Raw genomic sequence first — 18552 nt, forward strand, 5'->3', positions numbered from 1 at the left:
CTCAACACTCAGATGTTCACCAGAGCTCTGACACCTCCCCTTGGACGCCCACAATATAATAGACAAATTGAAGTGTTTGCAACAATATACTGGAGATACTGAAGTTTTTTTTTAAATGTTCAGAATTGTAGACCAAAAAAAAGCTTATAGTGCATGACTACAAGCTGGGTCAGAGAAATAAACAGGGGAGGAATGGTGGTATTGTTAGTAAGGAAGAGTCTAAAAACTGAGACAATTCCATTTAGGCTCATATGAAATTCAAGTCTCTTTGGGTAGAAATATATAATACAAAAGGATACAAAGACAAATTACCTACTACATTGTTCAATACATGTGTAATGCTGCAATCATCCCACAGCAAAAATTCTTTCGAATATTGTCCCTTTCACAAATTTGCAACCTGAATTATATAAAGAGTAAAGCTCCTTCTGCATTGTCCAGCTCCAGTGTGATATTTTCCATTCCACACGTCTCCCATCCTGTTGCCTCTCCAAGCAAGATAACCAGTTTAGCAGCAATTGCTGCAGAATTAGGGGCAGTTCTGTACTATGGGCCAATGCTTCTAGGAATTGGACTCATATTATAACGTTGACTTAACACAAGATCCTTACAGCCAGAAGAGGAGATTTTTATACCATCAGATTGGACTGGATTTGCATCCAGATCCAAAATAGAGGCCAATGTCAAGCAGCTTCAGGCTTCCCCTGACCAAAATACTTACAGCGGATATCTGCATACATGTGGCTAATGACAAAGCGATCCTTCCCCTCTGGTGTCCATGCTACACGCTCTGCCATCAGGTATAGGGCCCCATCCTGTTTTTTGTGCCGCACCTTCTTCACGATTAGCAGAACCTCTTCTGATGAAGTGGCCATAGCGAACAGTTTGTGAGTGGATTCTGCAAAGAACACGCAAACTAATGGCACTCAGTTTACATGATACATTCGAGGCTACAAAACAATTTTGTCTGGGAGATTGGTTAAGAAGGTAGGAGCCCATGGGATCCAGGGCAATTTGGCAAAGTGGATCCAAAATTGACTTTGTGGCAGGAGGCAGAGGGTGATGGTCGAGGGTTGTTTTTGGAAACCTGTGACCAGTAGTGTACCGCAGGGATCGGTGCTGGGACCCTTGCTGTTTGTAGCGTACATTAATGATTTAGACGTGAATATAGGAGGTATGATAAGTAAGTTTGCAGATGACACGGAAGTTGGTGGTGTCATAAATAGTGAGGAGGAAAGCCTTAGATTACAGGATGATATAGATGGGCTGGTAAGATGGGCACAGCAGTGGCAAACGAAATTTAATCCTGAGAAGTGTGAGGTGATGCATTTTGGGAGGACTAACAAGGCAAGGGAATATACAATGGATGGTAGGACCCTAGGAAGTACAGAGGGTCAGAGGGATCTTGGTGTACTTGTCCATAGATCACTGAAGGCAGCAGCACAGGTAGATAAGGTGGTTAGGAAAGAATATGGGATACTTGCCTTTATCAGCCAAGGCACAGAATATAAGAGCAGGGAGGTTATGATGGAGCTGTATAAAATGCTAGTTAGGCCACAGCTGGAATACGGTATACAGTTCTGGTCACCACACTATAGGAAGGATGTGATTGCACCGGAGAGGGTGCAGAGGAGATTCACCAGGATGTTGCCTGGGCTGGAGCATTTCAGCTATGAAGAGACTGAAAAGGCTAGGGTTGTTTTCCTTCGAACAGAGAAGGCTGAGGGGGGACATGATTGAGGTATACAAAATTATGAGGGGCATTGATAGGTTAGATAGGAAGAAACTTTCTCCCTTAAGCAGAGGGGTCAATAACCAGGGGGCATAGATTTAAGATAAGGGGCAGGAGGGTTAGAGGGGATTTGAGGAAAAAAAATTTCACCCAGAGGGTGGCTGGAGTCTGGAACGCACTGCCTGAAGAGGTGGTAGAGGCAGGAACCCTCACAACATTTAAGAAGTATTTAGATGAGCACTTGAAATGCCATAGCACACAATGTTACGGGCCAAGTGCTGGAAAATGGGATTAGAATAGTTAGATGCTTGATGGCCGGCACGGACACGATGGGCCTGTTTCTGTGCTGTATAACTCTATGACCAACTAAGTACAGACTTCAAATAGCTCCCAATGTTTTACACGCCTAATGTAAGCCAGTCTAATTGTTTCAGGATACCAACAGCTGCTAAACTATTTAACCTGGTCCTAACCTCATTACCAATACTCTTTCTTCCAACAGTGAAGCATCCTAGAGCAGATCAAAGAACGCTGCTAGGACAAGTCTTTACTTCTCAAGTATACCCAAAGATAATCCTGCTAGGAAAACTGATTAAAAGTAGATCACTGGATCCATTTAAGAAACAGCTAGATGCTACAGTGGAAAGTTGATGGGTTTAGTAATCTGGTGGCATCTAGAGCAGCTCTTTTAAAATTTGGAAAATAACCATTAACTGGATAGCTCTTTCATTTTTCTCATGCAACCCTTGGTTTTTAAAAAATATTTTTGTTAAGTGCTGACAATATGAAAGATCTCGTTTGGTTTAATGGTGCAAAGGCCTGAATGAAAAATAACAGGTCGAGCTGAAATGGTACAAATGTACAGTGTTTACAGCATCAGGAAAAGGTTTACCCTGAGATTGGTAATCCCTCTCACACCAGCCCCTAATGTGTTCCATCCATTCTAATCTTTCTCCTCTACTACAGAGATCATTGCTCTTCTGATCCTTTTTCTGTTGTTCATCATAAGCTGCAAATACACTCTTCCATCTCCCTGCATTGAAAACATGATTCACCACACAGTGTCCTATGTTGACTCACTCTTTCTCAAGTACTTAAAACCCTAGAATTTCTTTGCTCCCAGTCTTCCCTCCCCACTACAATTTTCAGGCTTATGAATCCAAAGCTTGAAATTACCTAATCACCACTTCTTGTTCAAAGTTGTTTTCTCTTTACAACTTTGTTGGTGTCCCACACTCTGGACCTAGAGGCACTGAGCACCAACATACAGTGCTCCCTGCAGATTCTGCACTGCCAATAAAGGGAGGAAAATGGAATTACCTGAACTGGGTACAACAATGGAGGTAGTACAATTGGCCTCAGCACATCTCCAGACCAGAGACAAAAAAAATACTCACAATTGCTATCCAGGGACTTTCACTGGAAAATATATACGTACAGCAACAGGTTTAGATGAGCAGCCTGCTGAAATAAAGTAAAGAATGGACATTTACCAGAAGTGAGATACCAAAGGGCAGACAACCTTTGACCTTCAACATCAGCAACGTCTTCAGGTGCGATGAAGGGAACTGGGGAGGAAAACAAAATTGTTTGTATGAGGAAAAGATTTTAGGCACTTCTGCTCAATGCCCAACTGAGACAATGTCACTTATATCAAACACTTTCAGTGAAATCTAATAGGATTCTGCACTCTGGACCAGAATAAACAACTCTTTCAGGCCTGATAAGACACTGACAATTAGAAAAGAGAAAAAAACATGGATATACGAATAATTGTTATAGGACAATCTCAGTGATGTAGAAATAACACAAGATAGATCTAGGACTGCCTCAATGACAGATACGGGGATGGATGGGGGGGCGGGGTGAGAAAGATATAGGATCTGCCAAGTGGCTTGAGTATAAGGCAAGGGTAGTACATATAATGAATATAACCTTTTTCTTCCAGAACCTCAACACATCTTCCAATGCTCTGAAACCTCTGAACTAAGAAATACTTCATAACACCAGGCAACTAGCACAGGCTATTTGTTGATCAAGATTATTTAATGCAATAATACTACTATACAATAGGACACAAAAGATCACTCTTTAATGCATGTGATACAGTTCTTATGTACTATTCTAGTCTGGCAATGCCTCAATTTTAAAATCTTCATTCTTGTTTTCAAATCTCTCCATGGTTATGCCCTTCCCTCCTCCTGTAACCCCTTCCAGTCCTACATTTCTCCAAAATCTACAGGCTCCTCCAATTTGGCCTCTTGCGCATCCCCGATTTTAGTCCCTCCACCATTGGTGGCTATGCCTTCAGTTTTCTAGGCCATAAGTTCAGGAATTCCTTCCCTGCCTCTCACTCCTTTAAGACGCGCCTTAAGATCTATCTTTTTGACCAAGCTTTTGGTCACTGTGGAAACAAAAGTTCACGCTACCGAAGAACCTCAATGTCCTGGAAAGTCTGTGAGACCAGCACATGATGAGTTAAAACAGTTTTCTGTTGAGCATGAGATTGTATGCTATGTACTATTTTAGAGGGTTAAGCCAAATGTATCTCCACAAATAAAGAGGGCAACAAAATGAATGGAAAAGATCAGAAGGGCCACGTCCATGTTTGTTATTCTGTTGCAACTTTCATGTATCTTTACTTCACTATGAAATATTGATGGTATGCATGGAATACAGTGATCAAAGGTAAAAATAGTAAAGAAGTGGGAGTGAATCACTGTATAGCAGCACTCGTACAAGAATTGTGAGTATGGTGTCTTAATAAAGACCTGATCCTGTACTGTTACAACTGCATGTGTATGTAGTCTGTTGTTTAACATAACAAGACAAATTCAGACGAGAAAGTGATGCAGTCACCTGTCCTAATATCTCCTTACATGGTTTAGCATCACATTTGGTTTGATAACATTCCTGTGAAGCATCTTGGGAAGTTTTACTATGAATCGCGCAGTATTAATATGCAATATTAATACAAAAGCTGTCCTTCCACCACCAGTGACAGACCTGCAACTACCCAAGTATTACACAGCTCCAGGTTCACAAATGACACCCTGTGTTTCTCACCTCAGTACTGCACTGAAGTGTCAGCCTAGATTTTTGTCCTCAAGTCATGGAGAAGGAATTGAATCCACAACCTTCTGATAACACATACTCTTGGCTGTTTAAAAAAGTCAGAAAGGTGATGGCCTAGGCTCTGGCCAGTTTTCCAATCCTCCTCAGATATGCAAATATACAGTGGAAGTGAAAAATACCCAGTGTAACAACTCTGTTCAAGATTGAAAAGGATTCACAAGACAACCATAAAATAGTCTAACATCAGTTGTAGGCAAACTTTTGGAATTCACAATTTGAGATAAGGTTAGGAAATATTTAACCCAGAATATCCAGATGTGTTATCGGCCAGTCATGTTTCACAAATTTAATAGTTTTTTTCTGAAGTGACTGATTGGATGAAGGATGTAGATGTAGTCTACATGGATTTTCAAAAGTGCAAGATCTCACAGAAATTAAACTGGCAAGGGCACCTTCAGCAGTTAAGCCATTAAATTCTGATCCAATGCCTTGAGAATGTAGGTACAGGTAGAAAAAGCCATTAAAAAATGCCAAGTTTTATTATGAAGGTGCAAAAGAGTACAATAATAAAGTAGTTATGATAAATTTGGACAAACCATTATTTGGGTACAGTTAAAGGGCAATGTGCAGTTTTGGGTGCCCCCTTATAGAAAGCACATTAAAGTGTAGGCTCAGCAATATGTCAGGAATGGAAAGCTATGGTTTTGAGACAAGCCTTGAGACACAGCAACTATTTCTACTGAAGCAGAGATGGTTCAGCAAAGATGTAATAGAAGCTTTTAAAATTACGCAAGGCTTTGACAGAATGAATAGGAAAATGTTATTTCCTTTGGTACAGGAGTCACTGATCAGGGTCAGTCAATTTACAATTGTCACTAAGACAGTGAGAAAAGAAGTCTTTATACAGTTAATGAGTATCAAACAAGAGGCACAATGAGTGTCAGTAGGCAATTCATGCATGAAGTATGACACAACCCAGTCAGATTCCGTCCTCAAACGTCAGCACCAGAAGCAGGACATCTGGAAGGTACATCCCTGCCCACTGCCTCCCGACTACCCCACCCCAGCCAGAGTGCCGAGGCCATTGTTAACAGCAGACCTGGAATAAAAGATTCTAGTACTTTGGTTTCAGACTTATCTTAGGCTGGTAATTAGGCTATCTCTGATATAAAGAGCAATAAACTCCCTGGTGATGTGCATTTGCTCTGGCTTACAGTTCTGCCACACAGTGTAGGGGTGGAGGGAGACCATCAGCAGCATAGAGATTAATTTAAACAAAATGAATTGAAACCCAAAAATTGCACACAACACATAAACTTAGCTACCAATGTGACTGTTTGTGGTCTCTGAAGTGGACTAGGCTGTGATGCCTGCTATGGTTCCATACGCTCACCATCAAGGTCAAGGCATGAAGAATGGCTACCTGGGTATGATACTGGAGAACAGGAACTACTGGTGGACCCATACCCCAAGAGAGATGAGGACAACATGGGCAAAGAGAGAAAGGCAAAGCTGTATTTTCAGCTTGCCTGTGGAGATCAATGCAGGGATAATCCTGGGTGAAAGGTCTGTATGTTTCCAAATATCGTGAAGTTAAAACCTCTCCAGTTTATAAAAAGGCTACAAAGGGAGGGATGTGTACCCAGTTCCTCAATGGTGCTATGCAGTTTAAGAGACTGACAGTTATCACCTTTTCAGGAAGGTTGTTGCTCAATATTGCAGGATGAAAAACTACCACAAAGTGGGACAGCACAGTAACAGAGGCATTCACTGAAAAAACTGTCACATATAAAACAGAAATGAAAGAGAGAAGAGAAAATTAAAAACTAGAAGTGAAAGAATAAATAAGTCAAAGAAAGATGAAAAAATTGAAACCTTGTGAAATAAAAAGGGTAAAAGATCAGAGACAAAGTCAGAATAGCTGTTGAAAACCAGTGAAGTTTTTATAAAATGTAAATCCACCCATTGTCCTCGAACGCTAGGCAGCCCCAACTTCCCACTATCAATCAGCTCCTGACCTATCTAAATTCACACTGATTCTAAAGACTGACTAGGCTACTGTCCACAGGTCAACCCAGATTCCCTTTTCAGCTTTTTAACTTTGGCCTTCTGGACATCTTCCTGGAGTTTGACACCTTATGTTATCTTCTCAACTAACACGCTCAACACTCTCCAGATTGATCCTCTGAGGTTCATCTTTTTGCAGTCCCCAATAGGTTCTTTTCTTGGAGTTAGAAGATAAGAACAAAAGATTAGGAGCAGCAGTCAGCCATTTGGCCCATCGAGCCTGCTCCACCATTCAACAAGGTCACGGCTGACCTTCCAGTTCAACTCCATACTCCCCCACTATGCCCATATCAACAAACGAGCATCTGGGGTAGAGAATTCCAAAGATTCACAACCCTTTGAGTGAAGAAATTTCTCCTCATCTCAGTCCTAAATGTCTGACCCCTTATTCTGAGACTGTGACCTTGTGTTCTAAGATTCCCCTGCCAGGGAAAATATTTCCTTAGTATCTGCTGTGAAGCCCTTTAAGAATTTTGTGTGTTTCAATCACATCACCTCATTCTTCTAACCTCCAGGGAATATAGGCCTAGTCTACTCAATTTCTCATCATAGGACAATCCTTTCATCCCAGGAGGAAGTCTAGTTGCACTCCCCCTGTGGCAAATATGTCCTTCCTTAGGTAAGGAGGACAAAACTGCATGCAGTACTCCAGCTGTGGCCACACCTATGCCCGTATAATTGTAGTAAGACTTCTTTACTCTTATACTCCAATCCCTTTGCAACAAAAGTTAACATACCAGTTGCCTTCCTAATTGCTTGCTGTGATGATGTTAGCAGATTCTTCACAGGCAAAGATCATGGGAAAGCTTGTCTCTGTGGTAGCTGGCATGATCGTTGGCGATTGAAGAGGCCAATTCTTGATCAAGGGCTCTTGAGCAGTTGGGGCACACGAACTCCTGGTTTGGAAGGGCTCTGATATAAGCAGACTCCTTCTGTCATCTGCGCCTTCTTTCAGCAGATTCGTGCCTGTTTGTTTTGAACTTGTAGGCTGCTTTCCTGGTTGTTGTGCGCCAGCTGTCTCTGTTGGCAGCCTCCTGCTCCTACACCCATTGGGTAATGTCAGCCACAAAGAACTGTCTTTTCAGCTGGCCTCTGAAGCGGCTGTGAGGTGCACCTCGATCTCGCTTACTAGAGCATAGTTCGCCTTAAAGAACTGCTTTTAGCATTCTGGAATCTTCCATGCATCACACATGTCCTGCCCAGTGCAATTGGTGTTGTAAGAGAATGCATTCAATGCTGGGCATATTGGTTCTGTTGAGGAGTTCAATGTTTGTGATCTAGTGCTGCCATCTGATGTTCATGATGGGTCAAAGACAGTGTTGATTGAAGTGCTTCAGCAGTCACATTTGTTTTCTGTACAGAACCCACGATTCTAACCCATACAAGAGAGGGCGATGATGACAACTGCTCTGTACACTTGAAGTTTGGTAGAAACGTGTAGTGAATAGTTTCGCTAGCCACTCTTCGAGGGGTGGCCAAATTTGCTGTTGGGCTTGGACAGTTGATTGTCTATGACCTTGTTGACAGCAGCTTCATTTGAGATAATGCTACCTAGATAGAGAAACTGCTCTACTACATTGAAGTTGCTGCTGTCAACACTAATTTGCAGTGGATTGTAATTTCCTCAAGGCCATGGTTGGTAAAGCATTTCTGTTTTCTTTAGGTTAACAGGAAGGCCAAAAGCATTTGCTGCTTCACAGGAACAGTTTACAATGAGCTGCATTGCCTCCTCCATGTGTGCCAGAAGGGTGCAATCGTCAGCAAACAGAAGTTCCACGATAAGCTCTTCTGTGGTTCTGCTATGGAGGAGTAGTCATCGCAGGTTGAAGTGACTGCCGTCTGTTTGGAAGCGGATGTATATGTCCTCTGTCAAGCCTGCCTTTTCCTCTTGAAGCATCATACTGAAGAAAATAGAGAAAAGGGTCCATGCCAGAACCCTTGCTTAAATCCACTGGAGATCGGGAAGCTGTCTGAGAGATCTCCATTCTGCTTGACTTGACCTTTCTGGCCTTCATGCAGTTGGCGGAGAACTTTGGAGGGCACTATCTAGATAGCATCTTCCAAAGTCCAACCCTGCTGACTGTAATGAATGCCTTGATGAGATATACAAAAGTAGCATACAGGGCCATGTTTTGCTCTCTCCATTTCCCCTGCTTCTGTCTCAGCATAAAAATCATGTCTGTAGTTCTCCTATTGGGTCTGAGTCCGCACTGAATTTCAGGAAGGCTTTCTTCAGTTACTGTCAGAACAAGTCTATTGGAAACACTCTGGCCAAGATTTTGCCTGCAATGGAAAGTAAAGTGATGCCTCTGTAGTTTGAACAGTCTGACTTCTCTCGCTTGTTTTTGTAGAGGGAAACAATCACTGCAACTCAAAGGTCCTGAGACACTGTCCCTTTCTCCCAATATGCTGTAAACAAGGATCACATCTCCTCCCTGTTTATAGACCTTAGCTGGAATCCCATCTATTCTAGGAGCTTTGTGTGATTTTAATTTTGCTGTAGCATTCTTGATCTGAACTTGCATGTTAACCTTGTGATACATGTACAAAGACACCCAGGTCCCTCTGAATGCACACATTTCTCAGCCTCTCACCATTCAAAAAATATTCTGCTTTTTTATTTTTTCTTACCAAAGTGAATAACTACACACTACGTCACTTTGTATTCCATTTACCATGTTCTTGTCCACAATGTAGCCGGCAATGTGGAAAATTGCCCAGGTATATCCTGTTCCCAAAAAGCAGGACAAATCCAATCTGGCCAATTACCATCTCATCAGTCTACTCAATCATCAGCAAAGTGATGGAAGGTGTTGTTGACAGTGCAAGCAAGCACCACTTGTTCAATAACAACCTGCTCACCAATGTTCAGTTCGGGAATCACAAGGGTCACTCAGCTCCAGGTCTCATTCCAGTTTTGGTCCAAACATGAACAAAAGAGCTGAACTCAAGAGGTGAGGAGAGAGTGACTGCCCTTGACATCAAGGCAGCATTTGATTAAGTATGCCATCAAGGTGCCCTCTCAAAATTGAAGTCAATGAGAATCAGTGGAAAACTCTCCACTGGTTGGAGTCTTACCTAGCAAAGAGGATGATGATTTTGGTTGTTGGAGGCCAATTATCTCTGGCCCAGGACATTAGTCCAGGTGTCCCTCAGGGTAGTGTCCTAGGCCCAAAGAGAACCTTCCCTCAGAAGTGGGGACATTTGCTGATGATTGCACAGTGTTCATTTGGAACTCCTCAGATACTGAAGCAATCTTTGCCTGCCTGCAGCAAGATCTGGGCAACATTCAGGATTGGGCTGATAAGTGGAAAGTAACATTGGCGCCACACAAGTGGCAGGCAATGACCATCTCCAACAAGAGAGAATTTAACCATGTCCCCTTGACATTCAATGGTAATATCATCGTTGAATACCCCACCAACATCCTGGGTGTTACCACTGACCAACCATATAAACACTGTGGCTACATGAGGTCAGAGGCTGGGAATTCTGCAGCAGGTAATTCATCTCCTAACTCCTTAGAGCCTGTCCACCATCTACAAGTCAGGATGAGTGCAGCTCCAACAACACTCTAGAAGCTCAACACCATCCAGGAAAAAGTTGCCTGCTTAATCATAACCCCATCCACCACTTTAAACATTCACTCCCTCCACCATCAGCACATGGCGGCAGCAATGTGTACCACCAATATGCACTGCAGCAACTTGCCAAGGTTCCTGCGCCAGCACCTTCCAAACCTGCAATGTCTACCACCAAATAGGACGACGACAGCAGAGGCGTGGGAATACCACCACCTGCAAGTTCCCCTCCAAGCCACACACCATTCTGACTTGGAAATATATCGCCATTCCTTCAACTGTCGCTGGGTCAAAAATGTGGAAGTTCCTTCCAAACAGAGCTGTGGGTGCACCTACACCAGATGGACTGCAGCAGTTCAAGAAGGCAGCTCACCACCACCACCTTCTCAAGGGTGAACAGGGATGGGCAACTAATGCTGGCCTAGCCAGTGACGCTCACATCCCAGGAATGAATTTTTAAAAAAACTGTTTCTATCCTTCTGCAGCCTCCTCACCGCTTACTTTTCCATCTAACTTTGTACCATTAGCAAATTTGGATATGTTACACTTTAAGTTCCTCTTTCCCGCTGGACCCTTGGTTCCCCATTATTTCCGGAACATTTTTTGTGTCTTCTACCATGAAGACAATTACAAAGTATTTGTTTAATGTCTCTGCCATTTCCTTATTCTCCATTATAATTTCACCTGTCTCTGGACCCACGTTTACTTTTACTAATCTCTTCCTATTTACATACCTATAGAAATATTTACAATCTGCTTTTATCTCTTGCTAGTCTACTCATATTCTCTTTCCTTACCAATTCCTTGATTTGCTGAATTCTAAAATTCTCCCGATCCTCATACTTACTATTCTTTTTGGTAACATTATAAACCTCTTCCTTTGATCTAATACTATTTTTAATTCCTTGTGAAAATTAAATACAGTTGGACCACTTTTTCTGTTGGATTTTTGTGCCTTAAAGAAATGTTTATTTGTTGCAAATTATGAATTAATTCTTTAAATGTTAGCCGTTGCTTATTTACTGTCATATCTTTTAATGTAGTTGCATAATCTACTTCACCAACAAACTCCCCAACCAACCAGCCAAATCGCTCCTCAAACCTATATATTTTGCTTTGTTTGGATTCAAGACCCAAGTTTTTGACTTAACTAAATCACTTTCAAACTCAATATGAAATTCAATTGTATTATGGGTACTCTTCTTTAGAGCCTCTAACTCTTTCTCATTGCACAATACTTGATCCAAAATAGGCTGTTCCCTCATTGGTTCCTCCACATACTGATCTAGAAAACTATCTTGTATACATTCCATGAACACATCGCCATACTATTATTACTCCTAGCAAACTTACAGCAAATATTTAGTTTTGCCTTTCTTTGCCACTAAATCCTTAACTGCCCTCATTGTTAGTTACAGTCTCCTATTATTGTTTTACGTTGCTTCCTTTTTTCCATTTTCCTAAGTGAACACTAATTTATCTATTCCAGCTGCTGCTCTGAGTACAAAAAATGGTAGTCACTTCAAACACATGCACACATATCTGCATACTTTTCACCTCCATGTCTTGCCTTGTTCTTTTTCTGCCAACCTTGTCCTTTCTCCATCTCCCTAACCCTCTCCCCATCTCACCTTTGCCACCTGGTATTTCACCACCTCCAAAGTCTTCTCGTGCCATTGCTGAAAACCCTCATTCCTCCCAGTCAGTGTACTGCTTCTCCTGATCCCATTCATCCTCATCAACACAACATATTTTACAGTGGTTTCTCCTCACCTACTCACATGGTCCTTAATCCCCCCTCCCAGTGTTCATCGGCTATATGTTGTCCCTTAATGATGTCGTCCAGAAGCACAGCTTCAGATTCTGTATGTCTGGTGATGACATGCAGCTTTATCAGTACACCTCCTGTTTTGATTTTAAAGCTATTAAATCGACCCTCCTAATACCCAACACCAAGATGAATCATATTTTCCATGAAATCAATGCAAGTAAACTGAAGCCATCCTTTTTAACTCCCATCAGCTCCTACTTGCAATGAAGATTAGCAGCTACTTCAACAGGAAGAAGCTGGCGAACACTGATGTTGAATATGAGCAAAGAAAAATACCTGGATCTTCATTAATGTACCATGGGAAAATATTCAACATTCTGTGTTAAAGGTTAACAGTGGCATCTGTATTACAGTTCTACAACTAGAGATAGAACTAAGCAAGAGGTATAAAACAGACAGGTTGAGCTGTAAAGGTAAGACAATATAAAACTTAGTAAGACCACAGTTGGAGTACTATGTACAATTTTAGACTCCACTCAATACAAAGGATTTTGAGGCACCAGAAAGAGTATAGCATGGATTCATTAAAATGCCACCTGGTATATGGAAATACAAATACCAAGGAAGACATGAAAAATTAAGGCTGTTTTAATTATAACTGAAGAGATTACAAAGTGATTACATAGGGACCTTTAAAACTGAGAGGATGGGATATGGTAGACATAAACAGTAGTTGAGGAATCTAGAATGAGGAAACAGATGTGATTAAATGTGAGAAATTTAAGGCAAAGAGCAGGTGACTTTTTTTATACCAAGGCTGCAAGTTCTGGAATGCACTACCGGAGTTAGTGACTGAAGCAGAGACCGTGTCAGCATTTAATAATAGGTCACATAGATGGTTGCAGGAAAAGGTGAGAGAGGGGTATGGGAACAGGGTGGGTACATGGGATTAGGGCAATTATTCAGGAGGAGAATAAACACCAACATGGACTGGTTAGACCGAATGGCCTGGTTCCATGCTGTAATTCTATACTTTTACTGACCTCTTCCTTGTTTCTCATTACCAGCTGCTCCTTCAGTCACCCTGCCCTCTAATATTCACTTTAAATCCTTCTGCCTAACTATCTCCCTACCTGCTTTTAAAAGTCTCCTTTCAAAACTTTTCCTTCACTTTGTTTGGCCTAAACTCGTAATTCCAGCTGACTAAACTTCCTTCTCTGCTCAGAGTCCACTTTGCCTTCATTCTTTATACTATATGGTTATCACATCTTTCTAAAACGTGAGACACTACATAAATGCAAGCTGTTGTTACTGGTGATATTCCTGCCTGAAACCAATTGTCTCCATGCATCTACTGCAGTAGAGGTATAAAAATCTCCAACAGCAGCTGTATTTCTATCTTATTCACTTGCCCTAATTTTTAATTTTCTTTTGTGTTCATCAACATGAGGGATGCTGGTGCTGAAGAATTGAACTCATTCCTTTCAAACACCCAAGCAGATACATAGTAAAGTTCCCTCTAGTCTACTGTCACAACATGCCTCAACCCCAACCTCATGAACACCAGTATGACATTCTTCCCAATGTTTTCCATACCAGACAGCTCGTAGCCTCAATGAGTGAGATTGCCAATTAGCGTCAGTTCTGCACTGTGGGCTTATGCGTGGTAGGAAGTAGACTGAGATGGTCCAAACTCATTTCACATAGGGTCCTTAGAATCAGCAGATAGAAGAGGTTTTAATCTCATCATTTTGGACTGAATTTGAGTTCGGGTTCCAGGGCTGAAAGGCTGGCATCTAAACCATAGCAACAGGCAGTTTGGCACTATTCCACTTCGCTGTGCAGTTTCAACATTCACTATGACTGCTTGGTGCAAGATCTCAAAGCAATCTCATTGATGACTATCGGGTTTAACCATTTCACAGTGTGGACATGGGTAGATATAACTGAAGTATAGTTCTTGTTGTGATACCCTTGTACTTCTACAACAGCTGCCCAGAGAAAATGGGATCAAATGCAGGAACCTACTATGTCTATGTGCCTCTGTTTCTCCTCCCCCTTTCAGTGGGTATTCTATTACACTGATGCACTGTTGTCAATAAAATGTCAGTAAAATACAGTGGTCTACACATGACGTTTTGTACTTATGTATTAGATGTACACTCCATTCCAAATATACTGGCAGACCGGTAACTGTACATTAATATGGTATATTAACATAATAGTCTGCACTCTTTCCCATTACAAAATGGCATATTGTTCAACATTATGTTCTATCCTAGGTATATTACTATTAGATGTACACTCTTCCAAAATTTATCAACATACACACAGGCATACATTCTGTCCAGGATATAGTTCTACTCCAACAGATGGACACTATGTCAGATACACTGGTACACTGCTGGATGCATGCTCTATCCTGAGTATACTGGCACACTGTTAGATGTAACAAGAAAGAAGGACTTGCATCTACACAGCATCTTTCACAATCACAAGATGTGCTTTACAACTATAACAGGTACTTCTGAAGCAAAGTCATGATGGTATCGTAGGAAATGCAGCAGCCAATTTGCACACTGCAAAGTCCTACAAACAGTAATGAGATAGTTTTAGTGATGTTACTTGAGGGATAAATATTGGAAAGGGCAAACTACCTTTATTCAAACTAGTACCACAGGCTCTTTAACATCCATCTAAGAAGGCAGATGGGGGACTCAGTCTAACATCTTATCTGAAAGATCATACCTCCGATAGTGCAGCACTCCACCGGTACTGCACTGGAGTGTCAACCTAGATTTTATGCCCAAGATTCTGGTGTGGGACTTGAACTTCTTCAGAGAAGAAAGTGTTACCATTGATCCATGGCTGATCCTCTCCCCAGGGTAAAGTGCCACTTCGATAAATGTACACTCTATAATATCACACTATTATATGTACAATCTATCCCAGGTATACTAGTACACTATGCTAGATATACTGGAATATTATATGTCCATGGTATACTGGCACATTATTAGAGGTACACACTATCCTGGATATATTGGCATGTTATTATATGTATATAATCTATTCCAGGTTTAGTGGCACACTGTTAGGCATACAGGTACACTATATGTAACACAGTATCCTGGTACACTGTTAGCTGTGCGCATTATCCCTAACACATTATTAGATGTCTATTGAGGGTAAATAGGCACATTTTATGTAATACACTATTCCGGGTATACTGGCACACTGTTGAACGTACGCTCTACTCAAGATCTATTATTCCCATACCTGTCCCTGTCCCGTTCCCAGGTACTTGTTAACTCTACCTTCTCTTAGGCTCCAGCTCTAAACTCGATTCCAACTTCTCCAACATCCACCATCAACAGCACCCTCCCGCCTCTCCAATCACCCCCCGGAACAGCTCACCCGCACAACTGGGCCGTGGACAAAGGTTCCTAGCGGAGGAAGCCGGCAGATGGCACGTGACTGGCAGTGACGCGCAGGCGCAGGCGCCGGGCTGGTTCTGATGCAACATTAGCCAAACAGGAGCGCGGGTGTGGGCAGCCTCAGTACTGGGGTGGGCCTGTCGGCTGCGCACGTCCCCGAGGCCGCAGGCAGCTTAAAGTGCTCCGGAGGGAGTGGCGGGTGCAGAAGCAATTCATACAATGCATGCTAGATTCAGGGTTCGACCAGAAATAATACGAGTCTAAATCATTGACATATACCATGAAAAGCAACAGATCTAGTACTGAGCTCTGTGAAACCCTACTGGAAACATTCTTCCAGTCACACAAACTCGTTTGCTTCCTGTATCAATTTTGAGCTAATTTTGGATCCAGCTTACCACTTGCCCTTGGATCGCATGGTCTTTTTCTTTGCTGACCTGTTTGCCATGTGGGATCTTGTTAAAAGCCATGCTCATTTCTATCAAGACTACATCAAAGATGCTGGCCTCACAATCCTCGTTACCTCAAAATGACAATACTATCTCTCAGAACTATTTCCAATAAGTTGCCTACCACTGAGGTTAGGTTGACTGGCTTTATAATTACTTGGTCTATCCTTTCTTAAATTGCGGCGCAGTGGTTAGCACCGCAGCCTCACAGCTCCAGGGACCCGGGTTCAATTCCGGGTACTGCCTGTGTGGAGTTTGCAAGTTCTCCCTGTGTCTGCGTGGTTTTTCTCCGGGTGCTCCGGTTTCCTCCCACAAGCCAAAAGACTTGCAGGTTGATAGGTAAATTGGCCATTATAAATTGTCACTAGTATAGGTAGGTGGTAGGGAAATATAGGGACAGGTGGGGATGTTTGGTAGGAATATGGGATTAGTGTAGGATTAGTATAAATGGGTGGTTAATGGTCGGCACAGACTCGGTGGGCCGAAGGACTTGTTTCAGTGTTGTATCTCTAAATCAAATCAAATCTGCAGTCCTCTGGAACCACACTTGTAGCCAGAGAGGATTGGAAAATGATGGTCAGAACCTCTGCCATTTCCTCCCTTGCTTCTCTTAGCAGCCTGGGATATATTTCATTCGGGTCTGGCAATTCATCAACTTTCAAGGATACTATGCCAAGGATATATTTCCTCTCATTGGAGTACTGTGTACAGTTTTGGTCCCTGTATTTAAGAAAGGATATACTGGTATTAGAGGCAATTCAAAAGAGATTCACTAGGCTGATTCCTGGGATGAAGGGGTTGACTTATCAAGAACTGCTAAACAGGTTAGGCCTTTATTCATTAGAGTTTAGAAGAATGAGGGGTGATCTTGCTGAAATCTGAAAGTACAAGATTCTGAGGGGGCATGACAGGGTAGATATTGAGAAGATGTTTCCACTAGTGGGGGAATCTCAAACTAGGGAACTTAGTTACAGAATAAGGGGATGCTCATTTAAAACTGAGATGCAAAGAAATTTCTTCTCTGAGGGTAGTGAATGTCTGGAATTCTCTACCCCAGAGAGTTGTGGAGGCTGGATCACAAAGTATTAAAGAGGAGGTAGATAGATTTTTGAAATATCGGGGAATTGAGGGCTGTGAGGAGCTGGCATGAAAGAGGAGTTGAGGTCTGGGGCAGATCAGCCATGATCTAATTGAATAGTGGGGCAGGCTTGAGGAGCCGAATGGCCTACTCCCGCTCCTATTTCCTATGTTTATACCATCCAATATTTCACACTCCTAAACTACAATGTCTGTATCATCCTTTTTTGTGAAGGCAAACACAAAGTATTAAAAACAACGCCCACATCTTTCACCTCCACACACAAATTACCTTTTCAGTCTCTAATTGGCCCTTCTCTTTCCTTAGTTATCCCGTTGCTGTTTATGTATTTAGAAAACATCTTTGGGATTTCCTTGATTATACTTGCCAAGATTTTTTCATACCCTTTCTTTGCTTTCTTAATTTCCTTTAGAATTTCACTCCTGTACCTTCTCTACGCCTATAGGCTTTCTGCAGTATTGAGCAATCGGCATTTGACAAGCTTTTCTTTTTTTGCCTTATCCTACAGTGGCATCCAGGGGAGTCTAGATTTGTAAATCCCACCTTTTTTCTTTCTGGCAACATATTTGTCCTGAACCTCCTCTACCTCCTAGAATGCCAATGCTCTGACACTGATTTACCTTCAAGTAGTTGTTTCCAGTCCACTTTTGCCAAATCACATCTAAACTTACTAAAACTGGTCTTTCCCCAATTTAAAACTTTTATTTTTAGTCTATCTTTGTCCTTTTCCGTAACTACGCTAAATCTAACTGAATTAAGGATCTCTATGCTCTCCTACTGATACCCCTTCCACCTGATCAGCATCATTTCCTAAAACTAAATTCAGAATTGCCCCTTCTCTTGTTGGGCTTGCTACGTACTGACAATAAAAATTCTCCGGAATGCATTTGAAGAATTCTGTGCCCTCTATACCTTTCACACTGAATTTAGGGTTGTTAAAATTCCCTATTACTGCCCTATTGTTTCTGCACTTTGTAGCATTTTGCTTACATGTTTGCTCTTCTATCTCCCTCTGACTGAGTGTTTTTAGTATATTCCCAGCAGTGTGATTGCCCCTTTTTAATGTTCCTCAATACTCCCAGCAGTGTAATTAACTGTTTTTTGATCCTCAAAACTCCTGGAAGTGTTTTTTTTTAAATTTCATTTCATCACTGGCAAGGCCAGCATTTGTTGCCCATCCCTAGTTTCCCTTGAGAATCCCTTGCAAAGTTTCACTTGGGGTTGGAGCTGTACTCTGTACGACACAGGAATGAGTGACTCAATACCAAATAATGTGTTAAAACAACTATTTTTATTAAATAATTACTAATAAAGAAAGATAACTTTATTTTTAAAAGGAAA

At 41.8% G+C, this 18552-nt stretch overlaps 1 protein-coding gene across 8 annotated transcripts in view; it reads right to left on the reverse strand.

Annotated features, from left to right (window-relative positions):
* The window catches only part of gtf2h1 (general transcription factor IIH, polypeptide 1), a 76404-nt gene extending 60708 nt beyond the window's left edge, over nt 1-15696 (reverse strand). For 2 of the 8 annotated variants that reach the window (XM_068046114.1, XM_068046108.1), the window contains exons 1-3: nt 15544-15637; nt 3226-3300; nt 722-898 (exon numbers count right to left, since the gene is read on the reverse strand). In XM_068046114.1, coding sequence (XP_067902215.1) covers nt 722-875 — 154 coding nt within the window. In that variant the 5' untranslated portion in view covers nt 876-898; nt 3226-3300; nt 15544-15637. The other 6 variants (XM_068046115.1, XM_068046111.1, XM_068046113.1 and 3 more) reach the window with 6 other exon arrangements.
* Nucleotides 15697-18552: the final 2856 nt, after the last annotated feature.

The sequence above is a fragment of the Heterodontus francisci genome, chromosome 14 (assembly GCF_036365525.1).
Source record: "Heterodontus francisci isolate sHetFra1 chromosome 14, sHetFra1.hap1, whole genome shotgun sequence".
In the NCBI taxonomy this organism is placed as follows: domain Eukaryota; kingdom Metazoa; phylum Chordata; class Chondrichthyes; order Heterodontiformes; family Heterodontidae; genus Heterodontus; species Heterodontus francisci.